Here is a 24,130-nt window from a genome sequence, read left to right as displayed (position 1 = left end):
CTCCGCCTCCCCCTACTAGCCCACTTGCCTCGCTTTCATTTCTACACTTCTTTTGCGCCTCCTCAACTCGATTACATTCCCGCCGCTTGACTGCAGGACTCTGTCCAGATAATACCGGTGCACTATCTCACCCTCACACCGGCCACCCACTCCCAACCGCCACTGTTCGTGTCTCTTCATCGGTTAATGTCAACATTTGCGTTTCCTTAACCCCTTCTTGTATTACTATCTGCTCCTTCCTTGTACCCGACCTACATAAACTTCCTACTCCCTCGTTTTAATGATTGACCTGGTTCCTCACCAAGCTCGCTGCTCAGTTCCCCCCCCCCCCCCCCCCCCCCCGAAGGATCGACAGTTTGCCTCACTCCTTCCTCCCCTCCTTACAATTCTGACGCGCCGAACAGCGTACATGTAAAATTAGCTGCCCTGCTTAACTACTCGACAACAGGTAATTAAAACCTCTTTTTTTTTAATGTTCACCACAAATTCACCACACAACAGCCTACCAACACCAAGCAAAAAGGCGACAAGTAACCTACAACCTTCCTCCATCGCTGCCCCACTCCCAACTCCACATTCCATCTTAAATTCAACCGATCATCATATCTGACCATCAAAAACAGGCCTTCCCCGGTACACTGTTATGTTCTTCATGCAGTATGCGCTGCTTGACTTTCCTATATATATATATATATATAATTTTCAGTCCCAAGAACATAAGAACATAAGAACATGTCATACTGGGTCAGACCAAGGGCCCATCAAGCCCAGCATCCTGTTTCCAACAGTAGCCAATCCAGGCCATATGAACCTGGCAAGTACCGAAATACCAAGAAGATCCCATGCTACTGATGCAATTAATAGCTATTCCATGTAACCGTTGCTAGTAATAGCAGTGGCTATTTTCTAAGTTAACTTAATTAATAGCAGGTAATGGACTTCTCCTCCAAGAACTTCTCCCCCCATCTCTATTTTTATATATATAACAAACCTGAACAACAGTACAACCACTCTTTCTACAGCAACCTGCAGAAGAAAAATACTCTGGCCCTTTAAAACCACCCTGACGGAAGGAAAGCAGAATAATCATCTCCTCCTCAAAGAACCTTGCTGTGAAAACAGACCTCCAGCTAAACTGACAGGAATGAAACAGCAGTGATAGTAGTAGTGGCTGCTGCATTAGTTCACTTGAATGCACAGAAATAAAGAGTAACACATAAAAACAATAATACAAAAAAATATAAAAGTTGATGCTTCTCTTTTCAAACTGAACTCTTTTTTATCCAATTGGTAAGTGTGTTAATGATTTCCTTGACTCATCCTGGTGTACGGTCCAGCATGCTTCCTTGGATCAAGCTTTAGTCACGCTTCTGCATTCTGATGTGGGTGTCCTGAGTTACTAGCTTCTGAAAGCTAATCAAGGAATGTATTTAGTCCAATATTTAAAAAAAAACCAAAAAAGAAACCCTGATCAGAAAGGGCAGAAAAAAGTGTGGGGAATAGATTGAATCCACTAAAAGGTTAATGTTTAAGATGGCAGTAAAAAAAATATGTGTGCTAAAATTTAGCACCTTTTTGCTTACTACTGTACTAAAAATGAGATTTACTAGCCATGTAGTAAGCTTATATGCAATCTGATCAGTAATAAAAAGTGTGCAAAGGAAAAAAGTGTGCAAAAAAGACTAAAGTCAAAAAGCATGCTAAAAATGGTAGTACATTTTAACTTTACTACCATTTTTAATTTCAGTAATAAGTGGTAGTAAAGTTTAAAATTAACACCTTTAGCTACTGAAGTAACAGAGAAACAGAGGCATCAATCATGTTTATGCATGGGGTTTATGCTCAGAAAATATATGTGCACATAAAGCACATTTTCTGTACTTAAACATATAATTTAATCACACAAAAAAATGTTTTCTCACGGACAGGTTCCCATTCACAGTACTCCCACTCCCCAGGGCAGGATACTATTCACAGCCGCTTCCCCCCCCCCAGCAAAGGGTAGGCTCCCCTTCACCTTCCCCAGGCAGGCAGCCTCCCATTCATCCCTCCCCCAGGAAGGCAGCCTCCCATTCAACCCTCCCCAGGCAGGCAGCCTCCCATTCATCCCTCCCCAGGCAGGCAGCCTCCCCTTCACCTCCCCCAGGAAGGCAGCCTCCCATTCATCCCTCCCCAGGAAGGCAGCCTCCCCTTCACCTCCCCCAGGAAGGCAGCCTCCCATTCATCCCTCCCCAGGAAGGCAGCCTCCCCTTCACCTCCCCCAGGCAAGCAGCCTCCCCTTCACCTCCCCCAGGCTGGCAGCTTCCCATTCATCCCTCCCCAGGAAGGCAGCCTCCCATTCATCCCTCCCCAGGCAGGCAGCCTCCCCTTCACCGCCCCCAGGAAGGCAGCCTCCCATTCATCCCTCCCCAGGAAGGCAGCCTCCCCTTCACCTCCCCCAGGCAAGCAGCCTCCCCTTCACCTCCCCCAGGCAGGCAGCCTCCCCTTCACCTCCCCCAGGCTGGCAGCTTCCCATTCATCCCTCCCCAGGAAGGCAGCCTCCCCTTTACCTCCCCCAGGAAGGCAGCCTCCCATTCATCCCTCCCCAGGAAGGCAGCCTCCCCTTCACATCCCCCAGGAAGGCAGCCTCCCATTCATCCCTCCCCAGGAAGGCAGCCTCCCCTTCACATCCCCCAGGAAGGCAGCCTCCCCTTCACCTCCCCCAGGCTGGCAGCCTCCCATTCAACCCTCCCCAGGAAGGCAGCCTCCCCTTCACCTCCCCCAGGCTGGCAGCCTCCCATTCAACCCTCCCCAGGCAGGCAGCCTCCCCTTCACCTCCCCCAGGAAGGCAGCCTCCCATTCAACCCTCCCCCAGGAAGGCAGCCTCTCATTTCCCCCCACCCCCTCCCCAGGCAGGCAGCCTCCCCTTCACCCCCTTCAGGCAGACAGGCTCAAATTCTGCCCCCCTCCCACCAGCAGGCAGGAAACCTACCCCTCTAGGTAGGCAACCTCCCATTCCCAGGGGGACAGCAGCACAAGTGAAAAAGGGACGCCAAGACAAAAAAGAGGGGTCCAAGAGGCTGCCAGTGGACACCATCCCACTGACAGCTGAACAAAAAAAAAAAGAGAGAGATCTGCATACCGCAACTGAGCCCACGCACATGACCTGACCAGACCAAGAACAGAGGAAGACGAGGGAGCCTGTTCTATTGCTCCTCATCCAGTGCTGGCCCAGCAATATTCAAAATTCGTGGGGCTGCACTTGCTCTGTGCTGATCTTGTGCATCAGAATGAGCAGCAGAACAGGCTCCTATCCTCCTTCTCCAAGGAGGCACACATCAGCAGTAAATGTGGAGGAATTAAAGAGGCCCTGGTGGGGCTGCTTGACAAAAGAGAGACCCTGAGTGAGTAAGAGAGAGGAGTGGTAATGGGAGGCTGCCTGCTTGGGGCTGGGGAGGAATGGGAGGCTTTCTGCCTGCCTGTGTGTGTGTGTGTGTGTGGGGGGGGAATAGGAGGCTGTGTGCCTGCCTGCCTGGGTGTAGGTCAGGGGGATGGGAGGCTGGTATGCCTGCCTGTGTGTGTGTGGGGGGGGGGGGGGGAATGGGAGGCTGTGTGCCTGCCTGCCTGGGGGTGGGTGTGTGTGGGGGTGGGAGGCTTTCTGCCTGTGTGTGTGTGTGGGGGGGGGGATGGGAGACTGGTATGCCTGTGTGTGTGTTGGGGGGGGGGGAATGGGAGGCTGTATGCCTGCCTGCGTGTGGGTGGGGGGGGGGGAATGGGAGGCTGTATGCCTGCCTGGGTGTGGGGGGGAGGAGGGGATGGGAGGCTGTATGCCTCTGTGTGTGTGTGTGGGGGGGGGGGGGGGAGATGGGAGGCTGTATGCCTGCCTGCGTGTGGGTGGGGGTGGGAGGCTGTATGCCTGCCTGCCTGGGTGTGTGTGGGGGTGGGAGGCTGTATGCCTGCCTGGGTGTGTGTGTATTGGGGGGGGGGGGGGGATGGGAGGCTGTATGCCTGCCTGCCTGGGGCTGGCGAGGATTGGAAGGCTTCCTGCCTGCCTGGTGATGTGGGTGTCGGGGAATGGGAGGGGCACGTGCACACCCGGCAGCTCGGGAACTGCCTAGCGAAGAGCATGTTGAAATATTCCTTGGGTAAACTCTAGGCTCCTAATATCGAGTAGCGAGGCTCTGCAATCACGTGGTACGAGGGGGAGGGGGGGATGCTCTGCAGTTTGCTGTTTGTTGGCATACAGGCACACATAGTGCCGGAGAGCGCTGGAAGTGTACGCTCGTCCCTGTCTGTGCATAAGATCGTACGGATCTCTGGATTTATTTTCCCTGCCGGGTTTTTTTTCTCTTCCTTGCTGGCTTTCTCCTCTGTTTTTTTTTTCCGCCTTGCCCTTTTCTGGAAATAATAATCATCTTTTATCCTCTTTCCCTGTGCTGCCACCTAATCCGTGCTGATGTGCTGTGTGAGAGGCTGGAAATGGAAGTGTTGATGCTCTGTCTTTTCCCCTGGATATTTCAGTGCGTTTCAGTGCGGGCGGACTCCATCATCCACATTGGTAAGGAAAGGAACCGGCGTGGATTCTAAAGATACCTATGAGAAAATCAAGGAACGCTTTCTGTTTATTGAGAATAAAAAAGAAAAATCAGAAAAAACAAGATAGTGACACAAAAAAGAGAATGTTTAACTCAAAAACAGGAAAAGAATGGGGAATTAAAATGGACCTTCAAACTGGCAAAGTTAGAAGCTGAATGGGAAACGAATTCAACAATGTAATTGGCATGTCAGAAATAATTTGCCAAAGAAAAAAAGATAGTCTGTTAGAGATTGTTAGCAATTTGCTTTGATGTTCTGTGTGCTCAAAAGGTGTGCGTAAACTTGTTTGCTGGCAAGGTGAAGCAAAAAATAAAAACCAAAAAAACAATATTCGGAATCAGAATGTGGCTTTTAGCTAGAGCAGGAAACTTGGGATATATTTATATATATATATCAGCTTTAAGGGCGGGGGATAGTTCAAACAGGAATTCATTAGTAGTAATTAAGTATATATATATATATTAAAAAACCAACCCAAGGTTAGAGGTGAGATTTTACATTGGGGTTTTGCTGTTGTGCACTAAGTAAGGTCTCTTTAGAGTGCTTTAATTGGAAGAGATCGCCGATTCGTGGCGAGGGATCTGCTGCAGGATCCGGTAGGGCTGATCCGGTGCAGAAGAGAAAGCGGGGATCAGAAGGCACAGTGAGCCAGTATTAACTTTTATGCCTCTGACTGACGAGTGCTGGGAGACCGTCAGAAGAGATGGACCCGCTGTTAGGAGTTATACAGATAGCAACAGAAAGAAAATGGTGGTGCATCAAAAAGGGATAAAAGTAATGATTAATCTACCTCCACGGCCAAGTGAGGGTGAAAAGGGGATGGGACAACCAAGTCCCCATAATCATTTTAAAGATGCAAAATGCACTACTTAACCCGCTGGAAGCGACAGAGGAGAGAAGGCGACGTACCCTAAGATTCAGGTCTAGACTTAAGAGGGAGAAAGAGCCTGGGTAATAGCGCTGGATGGGAGGGATGGCCACGGTAGGTCGAGCGGGAAGTTATTTATTTATTTACTCTTGCAGTTCGGAGTCTCTGCTCCAGGAGCCAGTTCACACCACACAGAGACACTGACTCGATGTGACATAACTGAGAGACACAGGTGTTGGAAGTCGAGCTGTATGAAAGGGTTATTGCTCTCCCTCCTCTTTTTGTGTTTTTACAGTGAGAGGTAATAAGTAGATTTGCAGGTGTAAGTGAGTATTGTTGGGAGAGGACTTGAGCAGAAAGCCTTGTAGCCTTCAAGGAATCGGAAGCTGCTGAATTAGTGAGCCCAGTCAAAGCAGACAGCATTGCGGATGCATTAGAAGAGCCCCAGGATTGGCTTTGACCGCCGTGCTAGGAAACTGCTGCACAGTGGCATTCAATTTTATGAGCTGTTCAGGGGCTTTCGTGGGGACTCTCTCTCTCTACAAGGAAAACAGTAATTCATTTCCAGCTGCCACTGAAGTGGGTGGTCGCCTTCGTTTCCGAGCCTATAACCCGGAGATTAGTAGAACAAGAAAGTACTGTCCACAGTTTCTCCTTGCAGAGGGATGCCTGGATAAATGCTACATTATCTTTGCAATAAACAAGAAATCCTTCTCAGCCTTTTCCCCACTGCCCTCCAGCCCATGAGCCCGCAAATACAGGGTGGCCCATGGAAAAAGTAGTCCGCCTCCAGTACCAGTTATTGTAGCAAGGCTGTGAGCAAATATGTGGGCCTGGATCTCCCTTCCCCCACCTTAATGTGACTTTTGAGTTATTTGTATTCTAAATATGTTCACGAGAGAGTATGTTCCTCTGACTCCAGGTTTTTCCTTCACTGTTTAACCAGTCGTGATGCCTTCATGGAGTACAAATTCGGTGGGGTTTTTTTTGTAAATGTAAGCAACAGCCCCTTGGAAATATTAGGGATTAGATTGAGAAGGTAAAACAAGCTACACTATATTTTGAAATACATGTCCTTTGATTTTTCTTTTTCACTTAAGTGACCTGTAAGGTTTTATATCCTGGGACTTTCATCTTTAAAACGCAAGTCCTGAGCAAAAAAAAAAAATAATATGGTAAAGATAGAAGAAAAAAAAACCCAACCCTGTATAAATAACAAAATAATAATAAATAAAATAAAACCTTCGAAGGCTGGAATCGGTTCATGAGGCCCGCTGCTTTTTAATTTGAACGTGTAGCCAGTGCAGTGAGGGCCTATGGTGTTAAGGATCACTTCCGAAATCAAGGCTTTTAGATAATATAAGCCATGCGATTCTGATGGGAACTTAAAGAGTTTGTGTGAACCTCGGCCCGGAGAAAGCAAACCCAGCCCCGCTCAGCTCCATCCTTCACTGCAGCCAGCACGTGTGGGTTTCGCATCCCATGGGGGAGGGGAGAGGCACCTGTGTGATTTTCAACTTCCCTGGACGCCTACTGTCTAGGAGCACAAGTTTTGTGGGACAAAGAGGCGGAGTCCGTATTTGTTGCTTGTCTTGGCCGTGTTTCAAAAGCTACGGGGGGTAGACTTTCGCCGGCAAGGCAACTGCCAGACGTGGTGTCAGATCACCTGGGAGCCGTAATGCCAGGGCGTCGCCATAGAAAGGAGGAAATGGGTTGGAGATTTTTTTCTGAATGAATCACAAGCGTTCGAATTAAAGTGTGGTGGTGGGCTCAGTCTGACAGCATGGGGCTGAGTCCCTCTCCCCCCATGCTCGGGGCTGGTCTCGGTTACCCCGCTCCCTGGAAGCCCTGCCCCCCCGATTCGGATTTAGTGTCCCCTGGGGAACTGTTGTCACGCTGAATGAGAAAAGGCTAACGGTATTCTCCACCACAGGTGCCATTTTCGAAGAGAATGCAGCCAAGGACGACGAAGTTTTCCAGCTGGCTGTGTCAGATCTGAGTCTCAATGACGACATCTTGCAAAGTGAAAAAATCACCTACTCCATCAAGCTGATAGAAGCCAACAACCCCTTTCAGGCAGTCCAGGAAGGTAAGCTCTGAACATGTTATTGACCCAGGTGCCACAGACTTTTGATGTAGAAGAGCTGGCTTTCATGGCATCACGGAAGTGAGTAAAGCTGAATGTCAGAAAGGTGAACTTTTATAAAAATCATACGCATCTAGGTACTGCAGTAGTGCGTTTTGCCTTGTCCTATCTGTCGTTGCCCCCTGCTTCTCGGAGGGCTAGGAAACGAGAACGGTCACAATTCAGATTCCGATCGAAGTGGCTCCAATAAGCAGTTGTGGGTTTTTTTTTCTTTTTTACAAATGCACCGGAAATCAAAACTCAAATGCTTTCTTTTTTTAGTGTGTGTTAAGGAAGTTGCATTTTTTTACACCTGACATTGAGTTCTACTGCCTGAATCGGAGACTTTGCGTTTGAACAGCGTCTTCTGAAGGGGTTTGCACAGCTGCAGATTGGAAAGGGCCGACTCTGAAAATGCCGGAAAGAATTTGTTGCAGGGCAGTGATTGACAAAGCAGCCATTGTATCAGGGAAGGCTTTTTCAGTCTGCTTTTTTGCAAAGTTTCTCACAGCCGAAGGTTGGCGCTGTTTTACAAGGAAAGAGATATAAGATCAAAAGGACGACTTAGCATCTGAAGCCTTTTATTCTGAGGATTTTTTATTATTATTATTATTATTTGTAGTATAACAGAAAAGGTTGTTGCAATTGCAATTTGTTTTCCAGAAAAGACAAAGGGTTTAGATACCGCTCTCTGGAAGGATAGGCAGTGCCTGCTGTGCACTGTTGCAGTGACAATGCAACAATTAAATAGAAAGACAATGAGAAGTGTGTGTTTTGCAAATTTGTTTTTTTTTTTTTTTTAAGAACTTGAACCTAAGGCAAATGGAACTGGATCGTGTGTAAATCATTGAAACTAGTTCTTGGTGTGTTCAATGGAACCCCTGACTGAGGGGAAGTCCCTTTTTAAATGTTTCTAGCTCAACAGGTGGGGGAAAAAAAAGTATCTTAAGGTCATTTAGTAAAACTATTGCATGTGGAGCTGAAGGCTGGTTCAAGTTTCTGAGGGTATGAACAGTTCCCTGTGCAGAGAAGCAGAAAAATCTGTGGTCTGCCTCGACTCTCTTGAACAGGGCAATTAAAATATTTCTAATCTTTAGCTGTGTTTTTGTTGTTTTTATATGCCTAACAATTACCTGAATATAAAGGACACACTTATGTTCTTCCCTTACAAAGCAAAAGGAAAGTAATTAGCATTTGACTTATGGTTTTGGTAGCATACAATTTATCAAGCTTTCTCCTTTACCATGAAGTGTTTAAATCCTGTATGATGCTGACGTTGATCTGCACTTGGCTTCTGTTTTTGATAACCTCCAGTCTGCACAGGCATTCCCTGGGCAGGCAGATATAAGTGATAAGCAAGCGCCGCACAGGTCAATCACTGGGAGCCAGATCCTATTGTTCAGTGGCAGAGCACCTGTCGGAGTCGGGATGTTCCTCCAGTAGTAGGGCTCTGATTGTCCTCCATCTTCAACCAGTCAGCCATTCCATTTTTAATACCTTGGTAGGGTAAACGCTTTGACAGGAATATGCGCCTAGGAGCTGTCTTTAAAGAGAGGTGCAGGAGTTGAAGGTGTGCATGGCTGATAGTTAAAAGATATTGCCACTTGCGATGTGCAAGTTGGTCAAAACTTTAGGCATTCTCGGGCTGATGCAATACCATGCGCTGGCCGCAGCACATGGCTTAACAAGCAATTGGACGTGCGTCCATAACCCACAATGCAAAACGGGGGTTAGCACGTCCAATAGAGCATGTAGCTAATAGTGCTCATCACATGTAAATTCATATTGATGAGACTATTAGCTATTTCCCCCATGCAAAAAAAAAAAAATGTGCACCCGATGCACAGAGTTTTACCCTCAAAAATTAACGCCTGCCCTGAACAGGCATAAAGTTTTTGAGGATCCCAAAAAGTTGACAGTAATGCAGAAAATACTTCTTTTCTGTATTTCCTCTGACTTAATATCATGGTTAATATCATGCATTCTGTTGTAACGATGATGTAAAAGACAAGTTGCTAAAGTAGAAAAGGACGGAGTGTGGTTAAAAAAAATAGCTGGTTTTGTTTCCATCTGATTTCACTTGAGTTTAGCTATGGGTTTAGAAGCCTATTCACAAAAGTGTAGAAACCTTAATGCAGGCCTTAATGTACATGCTAGGGAAAACTGGGCCAACAACGGAGGCAATAATACCTCCATAATGGAATCATAGTGTCATAGGCAGAATTACTGACTGGAATTGATATTAAGCCACAATAATTCAGAGGAATTCGGAATGGTACCTCGAGATGTTTGTCTTTTTTATTTTTATTTTTTATGTTTTTTATTCTTGTATTTTAAGTTTGATACTCTGTGACTTTGTGGTATAAAAGTGACCATATAAATAAATAAATACCACACTGAAAATGGCTGCTCATGTACGGCGAGAAGTCGTAAAATGTTTGTATTTCTGAAATAGCTACGTAGACCCATGCAGATGAGGGCAGAGAGGGGACTGCTGGGCATGGAGACTACAGGAATGCATTGTTGGTAAATCCAACCATTTATTTATTTATTTATTTATAACTTTTCTATACCGAAGTTCAAATAACAGAGTTAATTTAATTCAGAAATGCAGTCCACATTCCTGACATTTACGTCAGGAATGTGGACTGCATTTCTGGATTAAAAGAGGAAATAGATGAACTTGGGGAATTTTTTTTGGATGTAACACAAATACATTATTATATTATTTGCATGCACACAGAAAGGCACACATACTCTTAATCTAGGCCTGTTTAAATGCCCCCATGAAAGTGACTTTCTCCCTGGCTGGTGGGTGCTGCTGGAGCTGGCCTGAGAGAGAGGATGGAGAAGAGCAAATCAGGGAGAAGGAGATGGGTTAACAAAAGAAGTCAACAGAAGATGGTCACACAGGCTGCAGGTGCAATGCCTATACCAACCATGCCCTATTTTGATGGGCCTCATAGAGGTGGTAAGGTAGTTACAGACTGAGATCAGAGGCTTTGTATGAGGATGTGAAAGAGAATCTGGATCCTCTGACAGGCAGATCCCAAACAATACCTGGCTTTGTCAAGTTATTGAGCATGATAGTTTTCTTAACCTCTGGGTATTTGCAGACTGTCATGGCCATAGTTGATAGAATGTCATAGTCCACCTTTAGCAGATGTTTGAGGTATTATGAGTCACATGAGTGTGGGTTGATAATTATGTCCCATTCCCAAACTAGAGGTTAAAATGGCAGAACCTCAGCTGAGGCTTTTATGATATGGCTGTCCCACCTAATGTGATTGGTGCCAGAGATTGCACACATGTCCCACTGACATCAACTTATCAAAGGGACAGGGCTTTTAGAAACCATAAACATATTATTCCCTCAATGTGCAGGTGATGTGAACATGATTATAATGAATATGGTGCTACGGCATCTGGAGCCCTGTCATTCTCACATATTCTGCGTGAAAGTGACCTCTTCCCTTACTTTGAAGGGTGCTGATTGGTAAGCACTCTTCTGTTTTTTATTAATGCACCTTTGTCTCAGTGTCTAGATCTCTGCAATATTGGCAGCTACACACTTACATGCCTGTTTCCTTCCTATTGTGGACAAATACGAGAATAAGTTCTCTTTTCCTATCTCGGCCTTATCTGAGAGGTGCACAACATTTTACTGCCATTTGATTAGCTATCTTCTTTTTTTAATAGGTGATGCAGGTTATTGCTTTTGACCCTGGATTATTTCTCTTGTAGCTAGCTCTCTGATACATGCAAAAAGGAGGTACAATGAAGTAGACATTTCCACATGCTTTTACATAGAGTACAATTTTGTAGTATTAAAATGTCTCTTCAAGAGTTTGGACAGATCAGGTGGTGCTTATGGTATTTGCCAACACAAAAGGCAGAGATAATGCTTGTGGCATCCTACATAATATTGCTATCAGGTAAGGTATTGCTTTCCTGCCAACATTAATTTGGATCTTGAGAAAGATCTCATGTCCCTTCCTACATTCCAGGAGAATGCTGTGAGTGGGAGTCAGTTACGCAGAAGATTGAGTTCTTTATTGCCTGCAAATATTGGCTAAATACTTACTTACTTTTTCCATCTTGTATGGTGGGAAGGCCTGCAATCATTCATATCTCTTCCTCCCTTTCATTGCTTTTTGTTTTGCTTAGAGAAACTTTCTGCCCTGTTGTATCCTTTTAAGGAACCATCACTTGCTCTGCCCAGAGAACATATAGTAAAATACTGACTTTAGCACTGGACATCAAGTGGATACAGGAGCCATGTCAGAGACCTAGACTTGTTGCTAAGCTAATAAATACACTCTTAAAGCAGCAGAATGCATTGCAGTTCACATGCCAATTAAAAGTGTCTGATGGCACATGTTGGGACATACAGAAGCACAATGATCCTAAACTGGAGGCACCCAATGTGCAGGGCTCTTCACATCATAACTTTCAACTAACCTTGACGGAAAATGGAGATTTGCATGGAGATCTTATGTTTCACAACCGAATGCATTCATTTAGAAGTAGCAATTACCCACCCCGATGTGCTTGACTGGGTTCATTCTGCACTGGTCTAAAGTCTCTCTTTGACCTTCCTGAATTTTCAGCTCTGTCACATGCTGTTAGTCAGTATGTCAAGTGTGGGAGTCCTGCGGAGGATGGAGAGTGTCACATCACCCTGGAACACATGAGCCGATATCCTGGCTAACATTGTTCTAATTCTCCTAACTCTTCTCTTCTAGGCCACTTGCGTGAGCCTGGGCAGAGGAAGATTCATCCTTACAAAGGACAACATGACCACTCACAGATACAGTATAGGACAGCTATTGAGGCATGCAGTGAAGGAGGCAGGGATACCCTTCCTGGAAAGACTGTGTGCAGAATTTAATATAATGTTCACGTGCTACAGGCCTTGCCCTAGCAAACATTGTACTGAGCTGTCCATTTTCTGAGTGACCTTGTCAACAAGGTTCATTTCTGCAGTAGGGTTGAATTCAGCTCAACTTTCTCAAGGTATGCCTTTTTGTTTCTCACATACAAAAGCATTGACAGTGTGTATATATACAGGGAGATGAAACCTGGACTGGATAGTACTGGCAGCTGAAAAAAAGGTGCATTCCAGACATTAAGGAGGGTTCTTCCCAACTTGAGTGTTTTCCCCTCATGCATTTTCCTTCCCAGGCCTCTCCTCACCTTTTTTTTATGGTCCTATACAAGGTTGAAGCAGAAGGAAGAATAGACAGACCCTGGTCCATAGGGACTTATTTCCCACCACAGTATTGGTGGTGGTGGTGGTGGTGGGGGGAATACAATTCCTTGAACCAGGACACAGCACACATTCACAGCCTGCATTCTGAGTCTTCCTCCTGCAGCTGGGCCAAAGTGAACGCCAAATTTCATCAGATATAAAGGGTGCTCTGGCCCATGTTTCAAACATTTCACTCACAGACAGAAGATGATGTCAACAAATGATATAAAACATTAATTCATAACAAGTTAATATGAAGCTTAAAGTTGTAAACAATAAAGCATCAAAGACAGAAAGCAAGCTCGTGTACACTGCTGACAATCATAGCCTTGATTTTCTTCCCATGGTTGTAAAGGAAGCGGCTGAAAGCCATGCAATAGAAGTGGCAATGTTCTGTTACCAGTGGAAGCCTTATCACTTACAAGATGTTAAAAGTCCATGAGCTACATCTGCAGAGGACCCACTAACAAATGAAGCACTTCCTAGGTAGCACTCAGGCAGGAATGAGGTACTTTCCAGGAAGGCAGCAGGCAGCCATATGTTACTCCTCAGTAGGTAGGCAAGAAACCATGAGAGACTCCCCAAAACACAGGAAGGCAGCAGGCAGGCAGAAGGTATGCCCCAGAAGACAGGCAAGCAGCAATGAGGGACTCCCCAAGGGGCAGTAGAGGAAGCAGGCAAGTATCTAAGAGTGATGTGTTTGTGTCTACTCTCCTTCAGGAAATCTTCAGCAAATCATACCGCATTTGCAGAAGGGTTTGAAGCAGGGTCTTCAGGAACAGGACCTCAAGACTAAGAAATAAAAAGATTTGTCAGCAAACAGCTCTATGGCATAACTCCTAATGGAATGGCAGAGAAGTGAGGGAGAGGCAGAAACTGAACATCTCACAGATTGACAGCTACTTACCAAGGGAGTCTGAAGAGTGTAAGGTCCAGTGAGAAACAGGAATCTCCCTGGGAAGCAACATAATCTAGAAACCGATGCGACTGCCACCTTTTCTTGCAAAGTACTTACATAGATTCTTCAGGGCAGGCACCAATGTCCTGACACTGCACAAGTCTTCCTTGGCATTGCAACTAGTGTGCCTTTACTCTTTTGATGACACTCCTGGTTGTTTCTTGAGTGTTTATAGTCATTCTGCTGGTATTTTAGCACTGGACAAGCTTCCTGCTGCTGGCCACCATCCTTTTCACCTTGAGTCCTTACTCTTAAGTTGGAGCTGGAAGTAGAAGATGTGAAGATGGATGATGGTTATGGGGTCTATGGAGATTGGGATACTACAGCCACTGTGTGGGTTAAATCAGAGAAACCATGCACAACTATTGAATTAGTTGTGATTAATCTTTGATTTGTTGAAGCCACATCATCTTGCACATGTATGATTTCTCTAGACACAGACCTTAGCCTATGACAAACTTTGCTTGCATAGTTCCTCTGGCCACCACTAATTCTTGTGTCACGCTTCCATGTGGTGGAACAATAGGCTGTGGTTCTTTTGCTCAAATTTCATTCTTTTGGTGTCCAGATTCTGCACTTCTGGGGGGGAGGAGAAAACAGTAACAGAGATAGTCTGTGCAGCTTGGAGTATGATGCTGGAAGGTGAACGTGAGTTGCCATTTTGGTACTTCAGCTGGCTTATCATATACGTGGCTGGGACCTCAGAGTCTTGCTCCTTCTCTAGCACATCCTCAGAGATCTCCTTTGTGCTTGAATCACCAGCCGATGGTACAGCTTGAGCCAGGGCTAAGGCTGCTGATTGAGCATTGACAACCTAAGCTGAGGGCACATATGAAATTGAGGTATATGGTACTGCTCTCTATGAAATAGATCGACACCAGTACTGACAGTATAGAAAAAGACACTCTTCTTCACCAACACTTCTTCTAATGGGCTCCACCCCCACCTAATTGGAATCCAGCAGGGGATATTGGCATTCCCTCTTGACCCCTCAGAAAACCTTTCTTTAAATATTTTCTAGGCAGCTGATTGGGAGAACCCAGCCCTACAATGCTGCTGCTCCCCTCCTCTTTTTGCTGAATGATCAACACTGGGAGGAGGGAGCTATGACAGACTGAGGGAGGGGGATTGTATGAAAGAGTAGCTTGGATATTGTAAAAAGGGGGGTGGCTGACTGGTAGGTTATATGTCACTGAATACACAACACACTTATTTACAAGGATAGGAGTTTACTTATAAGTCTGAGAATAAGCAATCAAAGCATAAAGTTTGCATTAAAGAATATATACACAAAATACTTTCTCCAATGTGAGATATTTTGAAAAATCTGGAAACAATGCATTGGGGGGAGGGGAACCTTTTTTCTTTTAATCAGTAGAATAGTGATTTGTTTTATATTATTTACTTTGTATTTTATATTTTATTGTAAACCACTTAGCACAGTTTTTCTGATATAGGCAGTATAAAAAAATCTGGTAGGAGGTCTGGCTGAAGTGGGGAGAACATAACATAAGACTTGCCATACTGGGTGAAGCCCAGTATCCTGTTTCCAACAGTGGCCAAGCCAGGTCACAAGTATCTGGCAGGATTCCGAGGGGTAGATAGATTCCAAGCTGCTTATCTCAAGAATAAGTAGTGGATTTCTGCAACTCTGCCTTAATAATAGTTAATGGACTTTTCCTCCAGGAACTTGTCCAAATCAATTTTAAATGCAGCTACACTTATAGCTTTCACCACATCCTCAGAGTCTTAAAGTTATTCAAATTTACATGCTTAGCTTATACTGTTTAACTAGTTTCCTTGCAAAAGTAAAGGCTATTTGAATATCTTAGTTCCAGTTTGAAATACACTAAGTGCTACTCTTGTGAATCTATTGATTTAGCATGACTGCGGATTCATGGAATGTGACTACAAAGCCACACAGTGGGCCTGATTTACATTTTCCCAAAGACACAGAATGGGAGAAAAGCCTAAGTGAATCAGGCCCAGTGATTAAGTACTACAGTTTGCAAATATAGATTTGGTGAAAGAGTTACTGTGGCAAATCATTCCCTTGAAAAGGCAACAATGTGCTACTGTATCATGAGCAAGCTTAATTTATATTGGTTTTATTGATTTGTTAATAAACTGAACAAATATGATCTAAAAACATAAACGTTTGAGTTCAAAAATAATTAAAACTTTTAAGTGTTACTTGTACTTCTTAAATTGATGAAAAGCATCATGTTGTTAACAGCTTCAATACAATACTGTCAAGAGATGGCTGATATCTACCAACCAGAGAACCAGTGCAGGATCTCAATGACCATAATCACAGCAATAGTTTTATGATTTAACCATCAGAAATTCCCTTCCAAATCTGACTGAGCCAAGCTTTTAAAACAGAGAAATGTGATTCAAGAAACGGTCAAATTCAGAAAAAGTTTGAGGTCAAATAGATTGCTTGTTTCTTAATCCTGCTTCTCTTCTTAGTCTTAATTTGGAGTAAGAGGATATTTTTCCCCTTTCATAAAGATGTGTAAGCATTGTTTTATTTGGTAGTTTGAGAAACATTAGCAGAGAAAATTACTTTTGCTTAAAAAGAAATCTTTCTTTAGTTTTAGGAGCTATACTGACACAATGTTTGAGGGGAAAAATTGCTACAGTAAGACACTTTGCAGCAGTTGACGACATACCAAAAATCTAATGCCTCTGCTGCCAACACTACTGTAGAATGCTAATGGTCATGTGATCGGAGTTGATCCAATTACTGTTCCATAATGATGCAGATTACATGGAGATGAAGGGGGTTTTTATGTTTCATCATATCTGTGTCTGTCATATGAAAAGAACTCTTGCAATAACCAGATAATGGGCATGAGCTGTGCTGAGGCATGCTGAGTACTGTGTTGTGCATACATTGTTTACATTATTTATTTAGAGGAGTAATATAAGCTTCTGGAATCTTCTTGACTTGCTATCGTGACAGATGACTACTTGATTGTGCTACCAAGGTAGTGTGGTATCACTTGTCCAGTCACTTTTCAGACATTGCATATTTGGTAGGAAGTGTATGAAAGCATGACACATTGGCTGGTCTAACATTTTAATAATGAAAACTTCAAGCTCTGCAGAAGATAATAATAACTCTATGAAAACTGTAAATAATATCCAGTTCTGCGGCCAGTGTTGAAGCTGTCATTTTGTAGAATGGTGCTATTTAGCTTAATGGTAAAACAAAGGATTTTTTAGCTGCATAATAGACTAATAATTGTTGTAATAAGGATAAATAGCATTTCTCAATGAGTGTTGAATAAACATTCCTGTGTCTTTCATTCAAACTAGTAATTACCTTATGGTTGGTTAGATGTGGAAAAATAACAAATTAGTGTTTCCCTCTATTAGGTCAAAAATAGAAGATAGGGACTTTTACAAAGCATGAGACATTTTATGATTCCAAACTAAGATTAATACAATTTTAAAGCTTGTAAGGCCTAGGAAAGCATCTTATCTACAAGTCAGTATAACTACCTGGTTTCCTCAAGAGTCAAATTAAAAAAAACAAAACAAAAACACTTTCTCCTAAATTTTTTATTTTGAATTTTTAGATTCAGAATAATAGTTCAGATGTAAGCAATTTATTATAGCAGTCCAAATTAAAAAAACAGACGACATTTTTTACAGGAATAAATGAAAACATAAGGTCTTATTGAATGCATTGTTCATGAGGAAAATACTTGTTCAACTGTGAAGCCATTCTTGGAAGAGCAAGGCATGAAATGTGCAGACCTATGTTGGAAACATCTGTAAGACATGGGGCAGGCTGTGATTTCATCTGTATCACATATGGGCCAGATGTACTAAACTTTTTTTTTTTTTCCATAAATACAAAATTAGGAAAAACACCTGCTAACATCTAGACCAACATGATTAAGCTCATCAGATATATTCAGCATTACGTATTGCAGTTTTATGAATGTTAGAAAAAAATTATTTTTGTATGATTTTACTTTAGCTTCCAAGATAGTCAATATAATCTTTTTATATTGCTAAAGCAGGGCATTGTGAACTTTTTGTCTTGTTTTTAATTTATGTGAGAAATCAATCAAAAGCACTAGGAAATTTTATGTGGTTGAATGTTAAATACAATTTGGTTGCATACTGAGACTTTTAGAATATACTTAGATGCATATTCAAAGAGGTTTATCTAGCTAAGTTGAGACTTAACTGGACCAACTTGGAGGATTTGAATTTCTTGCCGGTCTCAATGCTCCCAGGTTATCCAGATCAGGTGTATTAGGGAGTTATTTTCCAAGCCGTGATAGGCCACGATAAGGCCCTAACGCCTGCGATAAGGGCCTTATCGCGGCGGTAAGATTTAAATTAGGGGGAGGGGAGAAGTTAGGGAGGGAATTTTGGTAATTGGCGGTGGCACTGCTGCCGATGATAATGTTTCGAACATTATCGCCGGCAGTAGTGCGGAGAATAGCACCACCTTTTACGGTGGCCCTATGCCCACGATAGCCTGCAGCCGGCCGCACCATGGCAGGCGAAACTGCACTGCCATGGTGCGGCCGGCTGCAGGCTATCGCCTGACCGCCCCCTGCTTCGCCCCCGTCTCCCTGTAGCGCAGGGTTCATCATTCCGCACAGAATGGTGAATCCTGCCCTTAACTGGAAAACATTTCCAGATGACTCTGATATACAAATAATGTTTGTCATGCCTCAAAGCAGGCCTAAAGTTGTCCAAGTGCATATACTCAGATGACTTTAAACTTACCTAGCTGTGTTCACAAATTATTTATTTATTTATTTTATTTATTTAATTGACATTTTTTATATATCGGCATTAGTAAGAAACATCATGCCGGTTCACATTTTAACAAATGGTGTGGAAAATACATTATAACAAGGGATGAGGGGAAATGCGGGATAACAATAACTAGAGAAGGCAGTGAAGGACAGATCTAAACTAAGTTAGTTACAAAATTAAACCATTGATTATATGAAAGGGAACAAGTCAACATTCTAGAGATTAACATTGTCTTGAGGGACGGAAAAGGAGAGGGGGTGGAGGCAGGGAAACTAGGGAAATGGCAGAGAGCAGAGAAACCTACAGAGTAGGCTGAAGGGGAGCCTAAGGAAGGGTTAAAGGATTAAGAGACCTACGAAGTAAGGGAGAGGGAGGAAAATTCAGTAGATTAAAGGAGGACAGGGCGGTAATGGAAATAGAAACGGCAGGGGGAGGAGGTAGGGAGGCTAATCGTACTAATCTGGGTAGGCTTGATATAGCCGGGTGAGTTAAAAAAAATCTCTGTGGGCAAGCAATGCTAATCCCAAGCAATACTCTCTCCCCAAAATAATGCACATAAATATCAGTGCTTAGTGCCTAATCTCCCTCCCACAGCCTCCTAAATTTCAGGCCGATACAGTAAGGACGCGTTAGAGTGCGGCAGTGCTGGGCGCACCCTCGTTTGCTGCACGCACAGTCCGGATCACCTACCGCTCGATACAGTATTTAAATTAGATGCAAATGCAAGCTGCGTCCATGAAGCGCAATCCATTTTACTGTATAGAGCGCTATACAGCGCCTATACAGTATCCTGGGTGTGCTGGTACCTGTCATTTGAAATGACAGGTTACTAGGAAGTGGATGGTTCTCCTATGCTCGGGCATCAGGGATTGTCAGTCCTCTCTTCCCCCCCTCCCAAAGCAAGGCGCAGGGCGAAAATCGACTCGACATGTTATTAAAGCAAATAGAAATTGTAACAAAAGTAAACTTACTGCATGCTTCCAGCAGCCCCAGTCCTCTCTCCCCTCCTCCCAAGGTGCCCTCCGCAGCTCCCCTGCTTCCCGGGGGCAGCCGGCGGCGAAAGCGGCTTCCAGCAGCCCCAAAGGTGCATGAACGCACGTCCAATTTGGGCATTCGAGGCAGCGAAGGCGCATGCGCGCACGCCTTGACCTCGGTCATCCATCTGGGCACTCAGGTCATGGCGTGCGCCGCCGGCGGCCCCCGGGAAGCAGGGGAGCCGCGGTGCGCACCTCGGGAGGAGGGGAGAGAGGACTGGGGGTGCTGGAAGCATGCAGTAAGTTTTACTTTTGTTACAATTTCTACTTGCTTTAATAACATGTCGAGTCGATTTTCACCCTGCGCCTTGCTTCGGGAGGGGGGGGGGGGGGAGAGGACTGGCAATCCCCGAGCGTAGGAGAACCAGGCCCGAGCGTAGGAGAACCAGGCCACACCATGTTACTCGCTTGCTCCAACCCACCCACTTATTTGACCGGAGCCTGCCTATTGCTGTCACATCCCTCTAACGTCAGGGTCAGGGTAGGCGGTAAATTAGCGGGTTAAAGACGCGGCAAAGCAGTGGGTTAAAAAGGCAATAATCGGGCCGCACGTTACTATATGGGAGGGAATAGCTAATCTGATCGTTTACATATCATATACATGCTGCGGGCGGAAAGGGAAATGCGTCGATGTAAAGATTGGTAAAAACGGATAGTGAATCGCGGTTTAGACTTACGCGGCCAAATTGTGGGTACAAAGCGGGTTAGAAACAAGGTAACTGCGGCCGCGCTTTACTGTATTTGCCTGTTTATTTTTAAAACGTCTCATGCAGTAGGAGCGCAAGACCTGCTTCTCCCCAAAGATCTTTCAATTGAAAGCCTGGCTGTGGCCCTCCCTCCTTTCCCACCCCAGCTGAAACTCCTACTGCAGGGTTTCTAAAACCTGACCTGGGGACCCCACAACCAGTTGGGTTTTCAGAATATTCACAATGAATATGCATGAGATAAATTTGCATATCAGGGAGACTCAGTAGAAGCAAATCTATCTCAAGCATATTCATTGTGGATATTCTGAAAACCCAACTGGTTGTGGGGTCCCCAGGAGTGGTGAGGAAGCCTTGCCCTATTGCTTGCCACCCTCATAACCTCCAGGAACCTCTCAAACCTCCAAGACCCGCTGGAGCAATACAGTTTTACCACTCTGGCCTTGTCTGACAATAGTGCTCGCTAGCCTACTAAATATTGGATACCACTAACTTTTCCTCTCTTTTCTATAACACTCTCCAATCACTCTAGATGGCAAATTCAACTATCTTCACTAACCTCAGAAGCTGGAGTGAAATTCACTCTTACCTTAAGTGTTATCAAATTGACTGGGCAGGGGTTGCCACAGTGCAACAACCAAGCATACCACCAAGACTGTCTGATGGGATCTTTTGAGTTTCCTGTGCTGTCACTCACATCACTGCAGTCCCAAAGATATGAGTTTTATAACACTAACAAAGAAACCCCCAAAAACCCACACTGAGGTTATTCTGCCTAAGTTGTCTTTCATTTTAAATGTACTGCATAATACCCCTAGTTTTTTTTTTTCTTTAACTTCACAGTTTTGTTGTAGAGGGGGAAAATAAGAGTGTTCCTTTGATAATCAAGTGCCTTAAGCACAGTGCCATAGAACATCTTTAGTTGTTATTTCATCTCAATCTTTGGTACATTCCATTCAGTTTTGTTTCCAGGATATCTCCAATGACCATGCATGCACTGCCTCCACTGTGTACAAATGTCTTATGTATATAGTCACTGTAACTGTCCTGAAAACCAGACTAGTTGGTTGTATCCCAAGGGCTAGGTTGAGAAACACAGGCTTAGATAGCAGTTCAATTAGAAAAACAAATTAGTTACCCTTGCTGATATTTATGTAATCCCAAAAAGTTCAAAACATGTTTTAAAGCTTGTTCTTCACATTAGGTTATTCCATTCTAGGTCTTGATGTATTACATTGCCTTTATACTGATCATTGTTATGAAAATAATTTGCTATTATTTCTCCAATATGAATGTAAACCCTGGTTAGTTAATGCTAAGACAGGGCTGTCACAGGCTTCTAGGAAGGATCATGACATCCAAACAAATAATTCAGTGGATTATTGGAAGACATCTTGCATGTTTACAACCAGGAGCATAATTAAGGGACTCCTAAGAAAGTCTATGAAAAGTGACATGACCCAAACCTAATAGTGATCAGGGTGTGAATTAAGACCCCAATAAGGGGATTTGCTCAGAGGGAAGTGAAGGATAGCAGCTAAATGCTGAAGCAGTCCCAGGACATCTCCAGTGAAGTTTGTGGTGAGAGGTAAAAAATAAATTTCATCTGCCTTTTGGAAGCCCAGTCTTCCAGTCTCACAAGGTCATCCTGCAATTTATCTCAAGCGGATTGTGTTAAATTACAAGATGACCTTATCAGGCTGGAAGATTGGGCTTCCAAATGGCAGATTAAATTTAATGTGGAGAAGTGCAAGGTGATGCATGTAGGGAAAAATAGCCACTGCTGTATACAATGTTAGGTTCTATCTTAGGAGTTACCACCCAGGAAAGAGATCTAGGCATCATAGTGAATAATACATTGAAATCGCGGCTTAGTGTACTTTGGCAGTAATATTAATAAGCAATAGTAGCTTGAGACCTGTTTGAAGTTTGGGTACTTACCAGGTACTTGTGACTTGGGTTGGCCACTATTGGAAACAGGTTGCTGGGCTTGATGGACCCTTAAATAAGATATGCCATACTGGGTCAGACCAAGGGTCCATCAGGCCTGTATTATTCAATGTATGCAGATGATATCCGATTTTAATCACAAGCAAGAGAAAAATTATTGCCCCACTGTAGCTTCTGTGATTTCTTATGATGAAGAAAACTAGCCATGCCTTTGACACCAATATGGGTCTGTCTTGTTCAATGTATGCAGATTATATCCAAATTTATTGCTCTTTAAATACTAATCACAAGGAGATAACCGCCTTTTAAAGATTGAACATTAGTTAGTCTGTATTAAATTAAAACTTAGACAAAACAGAAGTTGTGATTGAGATATCCATGTATGCCCTTTTCGAGGCCTCTGATATGAATTGGCTCCCAAATTCTGCAAATAAAAAGCAAAGTAAAAATCTTAGGTGTATGGGTAGAATCAGTTGGCAATGCAAAAACACATTAATTCTTGTTTATTCATCTAGGGAACATTTTGTTGTATGCATCCCTATTTGGAAAGTTCAGATATGCATATGTTAGTTTAGACGCTTATTTCTACTCACAACTCTCTGCTAATTGGTGTCTCTAAATATCAACTACATCATCTGTAACATGCAGAATACTGCAGCTCAATTAAGTTTTGGGACAAAATTATGAGCATATCCAGCCAGTATGCAGATTTCTTTACTGCCTTCCAGTTTCACGTAGGATAGAATTTAAGATTTTGTGCAGAGCATATCAAACTCTGCACAAATGTGCTTGCATATATCTGTAGTAGTCTCTTAGTTCCCTAGGTTCCTCTGAATGCGTGCTGCTTAAAATTCTGGATGGCAATAAACTAATATCTACAACAACAAAACATTTTCTTATGTGGCTCCATTCCTGTGGAACACCCACCCTTATGCATTTAGGTCACTAGGCGATTCGGCTGCCTTCCATCATCATTTCAAAGCCTGGTTATTTACCAAAGCCTTTGCTTACATTTTATTTATGACTGTGTTGTATATTTTATGTATGCTGTGTTTCTGTTTTTATTGTACACTGCTTTGTAGCCTTCGGGGAGAGGTAGTTGAAAAACTAGGAGATAAAAATATTAAACTAGTCTGCCTTTTCTTCCCTTTCTTTGTGATACTGCAGATGCCATTTCAGCTTTGAGTTCACCACACTTCTCCCCAGCTCAGGATAATTTGCACTTATCCCATGCTTTCTTGAATTCTGATAATTGTTTATTCCTCTAAAAAGAGATTACATTCAGAAGCATATATAAAACCTTTGATATCAGAAGAAAAGAACCACTTGGTCTGCCCAGGGTGCCTGGTTTCATCTGCTTACTGTATTACCACAGATCCTTATTTGCCTTGAGCACATTCTGTGAAAAATGCAACTTTTTAGTGCCTTGTCAAAGTTTGAATTGCATCTCTTCTTTTCTTTCTTTCTTCTCAAGATCACTGGAGGTGTGGCTCTGCAGCAATCTATGGGCTGGAATTTCTAAGTTCGCAGAACTTAGAAAATCCGGTGGTCACAGGGGGCGGGGGGGGGGGTGAAATGGGGGGGTGATCCTATGCTAGCCGGCAGTGGTCGCACTGCCGCAGTGCAATCGCTGCCGGTGTCGCGCCGAATAACTACACCATAAAAGGTGTAGTTATTGGGCGCGAAATAGGCAGCGAAAAGGCTCCTTACCTTTTCGCTGTCCATGCCGTCCTCACAGAGTCGGCCCCAATGACGCCCCGACTCCTCCTCTTCCGGGGCCGACTCCGCCCCAATGTAGATAGCGCACACGTGCGCTACCTTCGCTAGCTATCGCAGGCTTGCGCTGTTAGCGCAAGCCTGCGATAGCCTTAGAA

The 24,130-nt window shown here is 43.9% G+C and overlaps 1 protein-coding gene across 1 annotated transcript in view; it reads left to right on the top strand.

Moving 5' to 3' along the window:
* Positions 1 to 4,316: 4,316 nt before the first annotated feature.
* The window catches only part of GRID1 (glutamate ionotropic receptor delta type subunit 1), a 2,200,418-nt gene continuing 2,180,604 nt past the window's right edge, over positions 4,317 to 24,130 (top strand). The window contains 2 exon segments of the mRNA XM_029609310.1: positions 4,317 to 4,537; positions 7,377 to 7,532. Of these exon segments, the coding sequence (XP_029465170.1) occupies positions 4,459 to 4,537; positions 7,377 to 7,532 (235 nt within the window). The 5' untranslated portion in view covers positions 4,317 to 4,458.

The sequence above is a fragment of the Rhinatrema bivittatum genome, chromosome 7, assembly GCF_901001135.1.
Source record: "Rhinatrema bivittatum chromosome 7, aRhiBiv1.1, whole genome shotgun sequence".
In the NCBI taxonomy this organism is placed as follows: Eukaryota; Metazoa; Chordata; class Amphibia; order Gymnophiona; family Rhinatrematidae; genus Rhinatrema; species Rhinatrema bivittatum.
Note: the sequence above shows the minus strand (reverse complement) of the source record. Positions and strands in the feature narration are given on the sequence as shown.